The 15,103-nt window shown below is 43.4% G+C and overlaps 1 protein-coding gene across 1 annotated transcript in view; it reads left to right on the top strand.

Moving 5' to 3' along the window:
• The window catches only part of EIF3A (eukaryotic translation initiation factor 3 subunit A), a 31,229-nt gene extending 29,139 nt beyond the window's left edge, over positions 1–2,090 (top strand). The window contains exons 21-22 of the mRNA XM_089510025.1: positions 148–335; positions 871–2,090. Of these exons, the coding sequence (XP_089366151.1) occupies positions 148–335; positions 871–1,097 (415 nt within the window). The 3' untranslated portion in view covers positions 1,098–2,090. The remainder of the gene's footprint in view (positions 1–147; positions 336–870) is intronic.
• Positions 2,091–15,103: the final 13,013 nt, after the last annotated feature.

Below are 15,103 nucleotides of genomic sequence, written 5' to 3'. Positions count from 1 at the left end.
GTTTTGATTTTACATTTGGATTGCTTGGTCTGCATTTAACATTAAAATAGCTTCTAGATTGTATGGCTGATTAAATCTGTTCTCTTGGAACAGAAACTAGTTAAATGCCTTTTCTTATTACTAAAATTGCTTTTTCTATTACTAAAGGGATGATGCTGGCTGGAGAAGAGGACCAGCTGAGGAAGCCTCTAGCTGGAGAGATTCAGGCCGTCGAGATGAATGGGATAGAGGTGGCCGTGACTCTAGAGATGACCGGAGTAGTCGTGATCTTCGAGATCGGCGGGGTGAAGAGAGGGAAAGGAGAGGGCCACCTCCGAGAACAGATAGGGAAGATGGTAGGCTTGTGTTCCATTATTACTGTTTTTGCCACTTAAAACATTCTGCCATGGAAACATATAGAAAAGTACTTTTATTAGATAAATATGCTGGTGCTTTGTATAATTATAAGATTGTAAATGATCCGAGGGGAAGTTTGATGAGTACTTCTGTTTATAAATCTTCCAGAGTGTGCCCCTCAGTTTTGAATCTGACATGTGACCTCAGTCCTTGAACAGTGTTGGCTAGAAAAAGTCCCTCCCCTATTCTGGTCTTCAATACCAGAGGAGATCAGTTAATCAAATGCATAAATCATATTTATACCTCATTGCATATCTGTATTCCAAGATGTATACTTGATTATTCTTTCCTTCTTAAAAAAAGTTCTATTTTGGGACTGTGTGTTTATGTAATATAATAAATCATAAGCTGGAACTGCATCCCTCTCTTACAATGGCTTGGATTCCAAGGCAATTAAAGTGCTCAGCCTGGATATGTTTGTTGTCTGGGACAGTAAATGAGACGCAGTTGAAATGATGCCTTCTTATTTTTCAGTGAGCTCATGGAGACGCAGTGATGACCGAAAGGAAGAACGTGAAGAGCGTGAAACTGTTAGAAAAACACCTGCTGGTGGTTCTACTCCTGTCTCTTCTGTTTCAAAAGAGCGAGAAAAAGAGAGTGAGAAGGAGAAGGGTGCCTGGAGAACAGAAAAAGAACGAGAATCTCTTCGTCGCACTAAAAATGAAACTGATGAAGATGGTTGGACCACCGTGCGGCGTTAAGTTCAGAGCCTAAATGGCTTTAAGTTGGTGTTTAGCATTGATTTGATAAAATGTTATAATATTGGTGCTTTAACACTGAATTGGAATCCTTTAACAAAAATTGTCTAGGTAATGTGAAGGCATGAAACTCTTGCTCATACATAAACTGATCATGCACAGAACTTACAATTAAAAGTTGGAAATTAAATACAGGTTATATGAAATTTCAAATGTTGTATATGTCACTGATCACTTGGTGGTAAGAAATAAAAAATAATAATTCTTTAGTTATCTTTGAGTGGCATGTATATCTCAGTCAAAAATAAACCTGATTTTATTTTAACTAGTTCTTCACCTGGAAATGGGTATGATCTACAAAGCATATGTTTGAAAGTACACTTCTAGTTACTTAAAGTGAAAACATAGCAGGACTATACGCTCTAAAGTAGGGATAAGACAACATTTTCTGTATTGATGGTAAGAGGTTTTTTGCTGGTGGTATTCCATAAATTCAGTATGTTTTAATTTGAATTACACAAAATAAAGGTTGCAGATCTTTTAGCTACACTGGGAATTTTTGTAGACTACTTCAATGCGTACACTTAACAAGCCATTATTCAGTCTTTGTTTTCATAATGAATGCCACAGCTGTGTCAAAAAAGGCTTTTAAAATTTAAAGCATTTGAGTAAGTATACTGCTAAGAGTTGTCATTTTTCTTGCTGCATATAAACTCTACTTTTTCTGTCTGGGTAATTCATGCCTTTTGAAGCATTTACCTATAGTGTAATATTTCAAATATGTGCTCTGGAGGAACTGCTCACTTTCCCCCTTTCCCAATTTCTTGTCTTCAGGGTAAGTGCTTTACCATTTAAACCAAGTGCTTTGTAGTAAGGGCTGGGTTGACTTCAATTTTGGGGGCGAATTAGCAGAGTTAATGATTGTTTTTAATTGAAGCCAACACAGAACTTGCTGCTATGTGTTAATTTCAATGATAAATAAACTTAACAAAATAAGGTGTTTTTTGTTGTGGCTTCTTCATTAACATTTCAGCCTTGTGTAATGTTAATTGTGCTAGATCACCATGCTGGATGCAGAATCTGTGTATACAGACGGCCGACTATAGTTAAATGTGAACCTTTAGATTGAGACTAATTGAACATAATTCATAACTATTTAGTTGAACTCTGTCACAAAAATTCACTGTAATTGCAAGCAAGAATCTTTTGCCAGACACTAATTTCACTCTTAAGAGTTGTGCTAAGCACGGTGTGGCTTCATCAAAAGAGGATATATCACTTGAGCAATGAGTTTTGGGGAACAAGTCTCACATTGGATTAAGTACAAAAGTCCATTATTAATTCTCTTAATTGCCAGATACAGTTTGGGGACATGACAATGGTACGGTAGACTTCAAGAAGGAGCTGCCTTGGATCCTATCCTGAGAAAAAGGTGGGGTATAAATAAGAAATGTTTTCTTTTCAATTCTTAATTGATTCTTTCTTTATTTATCCTAATTTCTTAATTGTTCTCCATTCTTCAAAAGCTCTCTTACTTCCCCAATGTTTTCTTGGGAGAAAAGATGTTTGTGTGCAATGGTTTGCATGAGGTGGATGATAGGACTTGTGAGCTGCTGCATTCCTTATTGATACTACTCGATGATCACCAAAAACTTACATTTGACTGTTCTTGGTCATAATTTTGTCCAGTCATTATAACAGGATGCAGCCCAGAGACAGCTATGGTTTCATAGGTGCATCACAATGTAAATTACTAAAGAAATGGGGGCTTGATTCAACATGCAAATCAGTTGCAAATCATCTACACTTATTTTCACTCCAGCAGAAGTTTATTATTTTATTATACTTATTTCCGGCTTTCCCTCCAAATTGGGACACAAAAGCTGCTTACAGATTAAAAGAACAACATAAAAAATAGCAAAAGTGAGCATTAAAATAGAATTAAACTAATACAGTACTAAGACACATCATTCATTAAAAGAATAAAATGCAGTTCAAAAAGATAAACACTTTAAAACAGTACATATTAAAACAGTTAAGAATACTAAATTGCATTAAAAGAAAATTATTTATAGACCCTTAAAAACCTTGAAATCCAGCACCACACAGCATATAGAGCCCAACCTCAACAGTCTGGAAAGGCCTAGAGACATAATGTTTTAACTTGCCACAGGAAAGACAGCAAGGATGGGGCCATTCTGACCTCTGGGGAGTGAGTTTCAAAGTCTGGGAGCAGTACCGAGAAGGCCCTCTTCCTTGTTCCTACCAGATGAGCCTGAGAAGGTGATGGGACAGACAGGAGGGCCTCTCCAGAGGATCTTAAAACCCTAATGGGCTCATACAGGGAGATACACTTTTTCAAATAATTATTAAATTTATTTATATTTCCCCCCCCTCTCCCTGCAGACTCAAGCTGCATAGGGCTTTATAGCATGTTCAATTGTGCCTGGAAATGGACCAGTGGAGCTGTTGCAACAAAGGAGTTGTATGCACCCTTTAGTCAGCCCCATTTAATAATCTGCCTGCAGCTCTTTGGGCCAGCTGAAGTTTCAAAAGCAATGCATTACAGAATCCAAACAGGATGTAACCAAGGCATGTACAGCGTGGCCACATCCAGTTTCTCTAGGAACAGGCACAGTTGGTGCACTGACTTACTGGGCAAATGCACTCTTGGTCACTGCTGAGACCTGGGCCTCAAGGCTCAGTACTGAATCTAGGAGTACTCCAAGGCCAATCCTGTATTTTTAGGGGAGTATAACACCATCTAACACAGACTGAACATAACTTTAATCCTTTCCATGCAACTCATTTATTAATAACTTGTGTGAAACCATTAGGAGTGAAAATTTTTACTTGAGAAATAGAAAGTGGTAATCTTTCTTGGTCAGAGATTAGTAATACCCATTGCTTAGTTCGAAAGTAAATTGCAATTCTAGATCAGGATCTGATGAACTGTGTCCACTTGTCTGTCCAAGATTTGTATAGACATTTCTCAAAGAGCTTTCCACTTGGCAGCACTTCTGAAATGACAAGTGTTGGTAAGTCATTTAAGAGTTGTCACAAGACCCTGCTGCATACAGAAAAAAAAATCTGTTGTTGGTATGCACAAGCCTTCAAATAGGCTTACACCATCTCTTTGGCTGCTAATGTGACTATATGCAAGGAATAAACAGAATTTGGAATTTACCATGCTGTTTTATGAATAAAAGCTAACAGACAAAAATTATTTGATGTGGTGAAAGTGAATTGAAACCATCACTTATCACAAGCTATGCAAAATCTATCCATTGAGCTGACTTGCTGGTCATGGTTTACATTTCATTGGGTGAAGGTTCACACTTCTTGATTTTATTCAGATTGCAAGAAATGGCTAGACCTAGTACTTTTCATGATAGGTACTCTAAAACTTCTTGCTAACAAATACTATGCAAAGCTTTAACTCTTTAATACAGCTGACACATTACATTTTCAGTACACCATGTTTTGGTGGTGATTTCAAACTGATTCAAATGTTTTGTAACTGATTCAGTTGGACTGATTCAGACCAATTTGTGCTAGCTCTTAATCAAATTTGATTGGCCCATTGGCTCCCAATTTCAGAGCAAAAGTATCTCTATCCAAAGTGCCCTGGATTTCATGTGTGTTTTGTCAGCTCCCAAGACCGTCATTAAATCTCAGCAGTTGAACTGCTTGTAAATTAAGGTATCCTCAAGAAAGCATTATTATCTAAGTTTTACAGTTGACTGATGTTGTATGGAGAACTTGACAGATAGCTAACACAAAACACCTGCAGTTATTTCTTTAAAATTTGGTTGGATTAATCCTCTCTTAAATGTCTACTTTGTCAGAATTTTATGCACATGGACGAAAACCAAAAATGGTGAAAGGTATGGAAACTAAGACCTATGAAGAATGACTTAGGGATCTGAGTGTGTTTAGCCTGAGGAACAGAAGGTTAAGAAGGGATATAATAATAATAATAATAATAATAATAATAATAATAATAATAATAATAATAATTTATTTATAGCCCCCCCCCCCCCCCCAATCACAAGGAATCCAGGCGGGTTACAACAGTAAAAATAAAGATAATAAAATAAAATACAATAAATAAATAAAATACAATAAAATTAAAGAGAGCGAAGTGAGTACATTCACAGTTAGGCCTGATGGAAGTTGGGCCTCTCTTTTTAATTTCCTCCCAGGTCTGATGGTGATGTCATGGAGGGAGGGCTCTTCTTCTTGAGGCAAGGATTTTATTTTAATTAATTTTAATTTAATTCTTCTCATTAAATTTAAGAGAAGAATTGGTGGACAGAGTGACATAAGTCACAGTAAATGGGGAGTAGAACTAGGTAGGGAAGGCCTGCTGGAAGAGATCCGTCTTAAGAGCCTTCTTAAAGGCTGTAAGAGTAGAAATGTCACGGATCTCTTCGGCAGGTCATTCCATAGCTTCGGAGCTGAAATGGAAAAGGCCCTCTGGGTGACTGAAGTTAGCATAGAAGATAGCATACTCATGATGGAGTAAGCTTGTTTTCTGCTGCTCCAGAGACTAGGACACAGAGCAATGGATGCAAGCTACAGGATTCCCCTAAATAATAATAATCATCATCATCATCATCATCATCATCATCATTTTATTTGTATACCGCCCTTCCATAAGATCAGGGCGGTTTACAGCATTTAAAAACATACAATATACAAGCTAAAAACCAAATCAAAAATTACATAAATCAAGGCAAAACAAAAGCAAAACAGAACGAAAAACCAAAAACCAAAGCCCCCGGGTTAGCAAACCATTGCCTGTGCGGCCTGTGCGGCGGGGGGGCCTATAGGGACTTAATCGGGGAATGCAATTTGGAACAGATAGGTCTTTAAGTCCCGTTTAAATTGGGCCAGGGAGGTAACTGAGCGGAGCTCTGTGGGCAGCGTATTCCAAAGGGCCGGGGCGGCGATGGAATAGGACCTCCTAGATGTGGAGGATAATCTTGCCCCGGGAACCCTAAGGAGTTGCTGCCCAGAAGTTCTGAGGGTGCGAGGCGGAATGTACGGGGAGAGGCGGTCCTTCAGGTATCCTGGGCCCAAGCCATTTAGGACTTTATAGGTCATTACCAGCACCTTATATTGCGCCCGGAAGCGAATGGGCAGCCAATGGAGGTTTTTTAAAACCGGTGTTATATGGCTGGCCCTGGACGTGCCAGTGACCAGCCTAGCTGCCATATTCTGCACCATTTGAAGTTTCCGGGTTTGGTATAAGGGCTGTCCCATGTAGAGTCCATTGCAGAAATCCAATCTCGAGGTTACCAGGGCATGTACCACAGTTTCAAGGTCCCTCTGGGTCAGGTATGGGCGCAGCTGGCGAATAAGCCGAAGCTGATAGCAGGTGCTCTTGACCGTCGCGTTCACCTGAGCAGTCAGGTGAAGGGACGAGTCAAGAAGCACCCCCAGACTGCGCACGGAGTCCTTCACAGAGAGCGTGACCCCGTTCAGGACAGGTGGAACCACCGTCATTCCTGGACCAGGGGAACCTATCACAAGTACCTCCATTTTCTCTGGATTCAGCTTGAGTCGGTTTTCCCTCATCCAGCCCATTACTGACTCCAGACAGGCCACGAGAGGAGAGACGCCATCCTTGGTCACTGCATCAGTCGGAGACATAGAGAAAATGATCTGGGTGTCATCAGCGTACTGATAACCCCACGCCCCATGTCTCCGGATGATCTCTCCCAGCGGTTTCATGTAAATGTTAAATAGCATGGGAGACAGAATGGCTCCTTGAGGGACCCCAGTTTTAAGGGCCCTCTCATCGGAGCACACGTCTCCCAGCTGCACCATCTGGGACCTCCCGGAGAGGTAGGACCGGAACCACTGGAGCGCAGTGCCCCCGATTCCCACCTCTGCCAGGCGCCCCAGAAGGATACCATGGTCTATGGTATCGAAAGCCGCTGAGATGTCCAAGAGCACCAACAGGGACACGCTTCCCCTGTCGATGCCCAGACGGAGATCATCGACCAAGGCGACCATGGCCGACTCAACCCCATAACCCGCCCGAAAGCCAGTTTGAAATGGGTCCAGATAATCCGTTTCATCCAAGACCCCCTGAAGCTGGATTGCAACGGCCCTCTCGATCACCTTCCCCAGAAATGGCAGCAGTGAAACTGGCCGATAATTATTATGTACCAGGGGGTCGAGGGAGGGCTTTTTTAATAAAGGTTTTACTAGGGCCAATTTAAGAACAGATGGAAATTGCCCTTCCCTCAGAGATGTATTAATTATCCGGCGTAACAATGAAGTTACAGCCGGTCCCCCCTGGGCTGCTAGCCACGAGGGACAGGGATCGAGAGAGCAGGTTGTCTTCCGAACACTTCCGAGGATCTTGTCCACATCCTCGGTACTAACCAACTCAAACCGATCCAGCTTAACTAAGTCCACGGAGGCCCTGGACGCCTCTACGTTAGGTTCTGCCTGAATGTCGGCGTTAAGACCTTCGCTTATACGAGAAGTTTTATCCACGAAGAAGTTATTAAATAAGTCGCAGCAGGCCTTAGAAGGTTCAAGGATCTGGTTCAGGGCAGGAGGGAGCTGAGTGAGCTCCCTGACTACCCTGAACAACTCTGCTGGACGCGACTCCGCGGACGCGATACGAGCACCATAGAACGAATTCTTTGCTGCGCGTATCGCCTCTCCGTAGTCCTCTAACAGTTGGTCTAGGAGAGTCTTGTCGTCTGAGCGAAGGTGTTTCCGCCAACGGTACTCTAGCCGTCGCAGCTCCCGCTTCCTCGCCCGGAGATCTTCCGTATACCAGGGCTTACGTTTGGAAGCGGGTCTGAGAGGGCGCTTGGGAGCGATACTGTGTATAGCCCTCGAGAGACCGGTATTCCAGATACCAGTCAGGGCATCAACAGAATCGCCGTCGCTTCCAACCATGTATCCCTCTAGGGCTGCCTGGAACCGGTCAGGTTCCATTAGCCTTCGAGGGTGGACCATCCTAATAGGTCCACCACCCCCGGGAGGGATCTGGGTAGAGACCTTGATTTTCACCTCAACCAGGAAGTGATCCATCCATGGCAAGGGGGAAATATCAGATATTTCCACCCACGGATTTTCCGCATCCGAACAGAAGACCAAATCGGGAGTATTACCCGCACAATGCGTAGGACCCTGAATTAGCTGGGACAGGCCCATGGCAGCCATGGTGTCCATGAATTCGCGAGCCGCACCGGGTGGAACATAGCTGGCCGTGAGAGAGATGTTGAAGTCGCCCAGGACAAGTAGCCTGGGCGTCTCCAGCATCAATTCAGCGACCAGCTGTGTCAGCTCGTTAAGGGAGTCCGTTAGCGCACGGGGTGGCTGATACACCAACAGAATCCCTAGACTGTCCCTAGCTTTTAGGGTCAGGTAAATACACTCGATATAGGACGTCTGTCTGATGTGGTTCCTAGTGAGGGACACGGTGTTCCTATGTATCAAAGCCACACACACCCCCGCCCACCTAACCTGGGCTGGTCCTTCACCGAGAACCCGGCAGGCAGGGCCTGAGCCCACACAGCATCCCCTTCAGGCCCCAGCCAGGTCTCGGTAATGCAAGCCAGATCACAACTTCGGTCCTCCAACAGGTCGTGGAGGATGTGGATCTTGTTAATTGATCTGGCGTTGCACAGGAGCAGCGACAGGGTTTGTGGCACGGTTGGAGTGACCCTCAGGTCCCTTGGGTTGGGAGGGGGACAGGAAGGGGAGATAGATATGAGGCATCGATCTCGCCTTCCCCTGGAACGCAAGTCCCTCCTCCCACCGCCATACCTCCCCCTGCCCCACACAACCTCAATAGGAGCTCCGCTCAGAGTGATGTTGTCCCCTTCCTCCCCAGCCCATGCATCCCCCGCGTCCATGACCTCCACCCACCCACCCTACACCGACAAATAAGGGGCAGAGGTTAGCCACTGCAGGCATCCTCTGTCTAAGCTAACCCACAACCTCCCTAGCCCCGTAAAAACTGCGCAGCTGCGCAATTGCGGAGTCCCGCTGCGGTGCTCCCTCAGTCCGTGGGCGGCTCTCCCGGGGCGGTGCGCAGATGCGCACCTCCGACACCCCGGGAGAAGACCGCCCGGCAGAAGCGCGGCTTGGCTGCGGAGTCCGGCGAGGAGGCAAAGGGGCCGTGGTGGGGAGGTCCGGCGTCCGGCTTATGAGCTCGCCGCTCTCACCTGGCGAGCTCCCACTCTCTGCCTTCCCCCCAGGAGTCTTAAAGGGCCCTGTCCCTGGCTGCCGCCGAAGGCCAAAGCAGCCTAAAACAAAGAGTCCCGCTGCGGTGCTCCCTCAGTCCGTGGGAGGCTCTCCCGGGGCGGTGCACAGATGCGCACCTCCGACACCCCGGGAGAAGACCGCCCGGCAGAAGCGCGGCTTGGCTGCGGAGTCCGGCGAGGAGACAAAGGAAGAACTTATTGATGGCAAGAGCTGTTTGACAGTGGAATACGCTGCCTCCAAGTGTGGTGAAGCTGCCTCCTCTGGATGGCCATCTGTTGGGAGTGCTTTGATTGTGTCTTACTGTGCAGCAGGAGAGTAGCATGGATGGCCCTTGTGGTCGCTTCCAACTCTGATTCTATGAAAAGTTATAGTCATTTATTTTTCTGTTCTGTTCAAGCAATGAGGGTGTTCTCACAATTCAGATTCCCAAATCTTGGTCAAATCAAACTGAAGCCACCCTTGAGAATGACACTTGATAATTAGAAATAGGATGGTTCATGAACAATTTTTGATGGACTTGGGTTAAGTGTTGGAGCAGGTGTTTCATACATTTCTATGAATTTGCCACTGCTCTTTCTTGACTAAAGTGAAATGTTCAGACATGACAGCTTGCTTGATAGCCCTAAGAAAAAGCCCTCAGAAGAAATGGACTGTGGTTTTACATTAGTATCTATGCCTGGAATAAACTAACCAACACCTGCTATTATTATGCTATTCTTTGCATTCCATGATCGTTCTATACTAAGAACTTTTTCAGAGCTGCTGTTCATATAAGTTGAATGCTGAATCCTCAAGGAGCTGCTTAACTTTGTGTTTATAGCTTCAGAAGGCGGTTTCAGACCTTGGTCCAGAACTAAGGGTGCACAGTGCAGTTGTGACTGGGTATGACAGAGAAAGACAAAGTAATAGTTATTGTCCATGAAGTCTGAGATTGCAAAAAGTTAACAGATGGCTGTTGCATCATCTATCTGTCTAAAATATTATCACGTTTCATATATGCTGTTTTGCTATGAAATAATACAAATGCCTTCTCTGGTACTTGTTTAAGTTATTTCAATAAATCGACCATTGGATGAGGTTGGATATAAACTTTTTAAAAATTTGTTCTTTATATTTTTGAGTAGGAAACTGTTGAGCAACTCAAAAACTTTGCATGGCATGTTTTTGCCATTATTTCATAGGCCTTTATATGGTCCATTTTGGTACAGCAATCAAAGCCAGGGGCAGGACTATTCCTTTAGCCACACGTGTTTTGCGATAAGAATTCATTTGTTTGCCACTGTCCATTTAATATGTGAATTGGGTGCAGATGCATAAACACATCTCCTGCTCACTGCACTAAATGAAGAGACCTTTTAATTGTAGTATAATTTTCTTCCAAGGAATCATGCTTAAGGTCATGTTATCAGATCCTCATCCTGGACGTCAGAAATGTGTTTTCATTGCTAAATTGACACAGACTTGTTTTGGTTTTAAAAGAGGAGCATCCAAAGATTGTTAGTTTTAATAGTATTTAACAGTTTTAGCCTTGAGTTTATGGTTTTGCAATATTATGAAAAAAATATACCTCATCAGCATTTGTAATTATTTTCAATTTAAAGCGGATTGTGCTGCTAAATATAAAAATATTTTTTAAATGACAACATTCTTTTTAGGAGAATCCCCCTCCATCCATTATCAGTACTTTCTTTAAACTAGAAAGCAACTTGCAAATTCAAATTAAGCTAAATCCTGCAGATTGTAAATGTACCAGTTTGTTTACCTTATTTGACTAGAAGCTAGGAGTTGCAAAACTGTTTCTTTTAACTGGGTTACTTTTAACTGGGAGTAAGAATTACACAAATTCAGAAAATGAGGAAATTGGAATAAAGATTTCTCATACCTTGGCTCAAATATTGATCAGAATAGGGACCAAAGTCAAGAAAAGAAGACTACTAGGATTGAGAAGGGCAGTTATGGAAGAACTAGACAATTTTTTTAAATGGATATTTCTGTTTATTTGCCTTATTTCTTATGTAAGAAACACCTTTCTTACTGCTTTCTTATGAGCTAGGAGCTTTGCAGGAAACATGGATCTAAATCTAGTTACTTGTCCCAACAAAGCTGCTTGTCCCAACGAAGAGACCCAAAGAACTGGACAAAATCTTGAAGTGCAAAAATATAAATCTGAACACCAAAGTTAGGATTGTCCAAGCCATTGTATTTGCCATCATTATGTATGGATGTGAGAGTTGGACAATGAAGAAAACTGATAGAAAGAAGATCAATTAATTTGAGATGTGATGCTGGAGAAGAGTGCTGAGGATACAGTGGACAAGCCAAAAAGACAAACAAATGAGTCTTATAATAGATCAAACCTGAACTCTCCCTGGAAGCCAAGATGACTGAACTGAGGCCCTGTGCAAATTGGCCTTAAAGGCCGGCTTGGGGGTGGAAATGGGGTGTAGTGTTCACATGATGCACGCCCCGACTCGGCCCCTGGTGTGATGCTGCACGCTGCTCCACATGGCATGTGGCATAACGGCACTCCTCTGGTGCTGTGTCTGCACGATTCAGTGCCGAAGGAGCGCTGTAAACCTATCGTGCCCTTTGCAGGTTCAAAGAAGACCCGCTTTTTGTGGCTCCTTTTTGCGCTCTGCAAAGGCCAGATTGGGGCCACAGTGTGCGGTTGCCACAGCCCCGATCTGGCTGTAAAAGGGGCAGTTGAAGGCCACCCCTTCAGGGCTGTCTGTAAAAGCCCCTGAGGCTGTTGTACTTTGGACACATCATGAGAAGGCAGGACTCATTAGAAAATACAATAATGCTAGGAAAGATGGAGGGTAGCAGAAAGAGAGGAAAGCCACACATTAGATGGATAGACTCAATCAGGGAGACCTTGGGCCTGAGCCTGCAGGACCTGACCAGAGTGGTTGAAGAAAGAGGGGCTTGGAGGTGCCTCGTTCATGGGGTCACCATGAGTTGAGGCTGACTTGAAGGCAGCTGACCATCTCAACAAGCCCTTTTGGGCTGTGCTTTACTTTCAAGTATATCTAGGATCAGACTAAATGCTCTTAAATAGCTTTCCTCTCTAGAATCTAATCTTAAACATTATAAGCATGTTTCTTCAGTTTGTTATTGAGATAGAAATACTCTGACAGCGAATATTTCTGACATATATATGATTAAACATCTCACAAATCTGCTCATTTGTACACCTTAAAGCAGGGACGTAGCCAAGGGGGGGGGGTTCTTGGGGTCCGGACCCCCCCTTCCATTAGAAAAATGAATAGTGTGTGCTGCTGTGCTGCCACACCCAAGCCCTATTATAATGGTGGCACCTAATCTGGACCCCCCCATTCCTAAAATCCTAGCTATGTCCCTGCTTAAAGTGAATTCATTTACTTCACTGGAAGGTGAAGTGAACCCTTTATAGAATTGAATACTGTGAGGAGAAAAAGTAGAAGGGAAAGTTTGAGGTGGAAACCAATGTTATTTAATTTCTTTGCCTTTGCTCAGCTCACCCCAAACATATCCTGGCCTCATTTAATGTAGTGATTCTCTAGGACTCAGACATCAACATATGCAATCTTTTCCCATTTGTAGAAAAACGCCCTCCCTAACCAGAGAATAAACTCAGTTTGATGATATTCTATACTCTATGCTTCCTTATAACTCCACACTGCCCAAATACACTCATACAGAGAGATTTCCTCTATTTAGATTAAGGCTGCAAACCTAAACATACATTTGAAAGACTTTCTTGTTGATATGTGAATAAACATGTAAGTAATAAAATATTGTTGTTTTCTTAAGGCACTGCTCTAAGGCCTTCAAATGTATTTACCAGCACACAGATAGCCATGCTATGTCTCTTTTCCCAACAAATAATATTTTGGGAGAGCTAGTGTGGTGTAGTTTGAGCACTGGACTAGGACTCGAGACCAGGGTTCAAATCCCAGCTTGGGCATGTAAACCCACTGGGTAACCTTGGGCAAGTCACACTCTCTCATTAGCAATGGCAAAACCGCTCTGAAGAAACTTGTCAAGAAAACCCTGTGACAGGGTTGCCATAAATCAAACGACTTGAAGGCATGCAGCCATAATTACTTTTGGAGGAATTGCTGCACCTCATGGCTCTAGACTCATCTCATCCCAAGGTCTTAATATCCTCCCATGAAGTTCTACAGTGCACCCGCATCATATGTGGGCGCATTATATGCTGCTTTCAGCATACACTGAAAGCAGTGCTGCTTCTTCTGGCACCATGTGCTGGAAGAAATAATGGCGCGCATACGCTGCTGGTGCCACACACTGCCGCAAGCACATGCCCCATTACTTGCAATGGAGCTTGAGCATATGCGTTTTTTATTTTACATGGGTCTGGAACAGATCCCCCGTATAAAACAAGGGCGCACTGTACTTTGAATCGTTGCAATGAATAGGTCTTCACTATGTTCAAACTTTTCTCAGTTGAAGTACTTCCATGCTGGAGCTTTTCCTAAAAAGATTTAGCTCTTTACAGAGAATTTAAGATAATTGTCAAAGCACATTTGGAAATTCAGAGCCAGAGGAGTGCTGTGATGCTGCATGCTGTGTGGAGTGGTGCACGGAGTCATACCGCCCTGGGGGCAGAGCCAGGGCATGCATCATGTGGACGCCACTTCCCAACTCCACTTCCAAGCTGGCCTTAAAGGCCAGTCTGCACAGCCCTTAATTAGTCCCAATTAGAGTAATCCCAGTGAGACAACATACAGATAAATCCCACTGATTCAACAGGGGTCTATTCAAGCTACTAAGTTATAGTGCTCCAATTCCATTTTAACTGCCATAGTTCTGTCCTATGGAATACTAGGATGGGTAGGCTAGGGAGAGGCATTTAGAATTGTAATCCAGAGAGCTCTAGTGCCTCACCAAACCACAGGCCTCAGGATTCCATAAAATAGAACTATGGGAAGTAAAATGGGATAATAGGACTATAATTGTGTTGTGTGAATGGGGCCCAGGTTTATTCCACCTGGAAGTAATGACAGGGTTGAGGCCTTGTTTTGATTGGTTTGTGTTATCTCACAGATAAGGCATCTGAAGAACAGCATATACAGTGGGCCAGCCGTGTTGGTGTGCTAGCTATGTGGATTCTAGCATCCATAAATCTTCATACTCCATTTTATTCAATGGCTATATGCGTACACACCATCACCATTGAATAAAATGGGTTGCAATCATTCATAGTTTTTCCCATGGGCTGGGCAGAGGAAGGAACTCAACTCTTGCAGATGGAAAGGGACCACTGTAATTTAAAAAATAAAATGTTTTTGTATGTGAATCTGTAGCCACTAGGAGGACCAAAACATAAAGGAGCCCCCAAGAACACTAAAGTAAGCAACTACAAGCATTTAGTATCACAAACCCGTCCACATGGCACTCTCTGCCCCCTTTGCAACAGTTATGGGAAAGTTTTCTAACTTTAGTACATTTTAGTGCAGTTTTCTGATCTGTACTAAAAACGCACATAAGAATGTGAACCAGGTTCACTCTACCAAATGACATTTGAATCTTTCCCTCCTTTTTTTTACTGGGGATGGGGGAAGGAGAAAAGAGGATTGCTAAATGTAAAACATGGATTCACTGAAATATTTGCCCTATGACCTGGACAATTATTCTTTTCAGGTTGCTCTAGGTAACAGTGGCTGGGATCCTGTTGGTGACATGCTCAAGTGTAAATGTGTCTCACACATGTTTATGCCTCTTTTTGGAAAGCGGCACTGGGGCCCCCTCCTAAGAAGGGTGAC

This window comes from Sceloporus occidentalis, unplaced genomic scaffold (genome assembly GCF_023333645.1).
Source record: "Sceloporus occidentalis isolate IW3139 unplaced genomic scaffold, rSceOcc1.0.p SCAF_2, whole genome shotgun sequence".
In the NCBI taxonomy this organism is placed as follows: domain Eukaryota; kingdom Metazoa; phylum Chordata; class Lepidosauria; order Squamata; family Phrynosomatidae; genus Sceloporus; species Sceloporus occidentalis.
The sequence above is the reverse complement of the archived record's forward strand: the minus strand, read 5'-3'. Positions and strand labels throughout refer to the sequence as shown.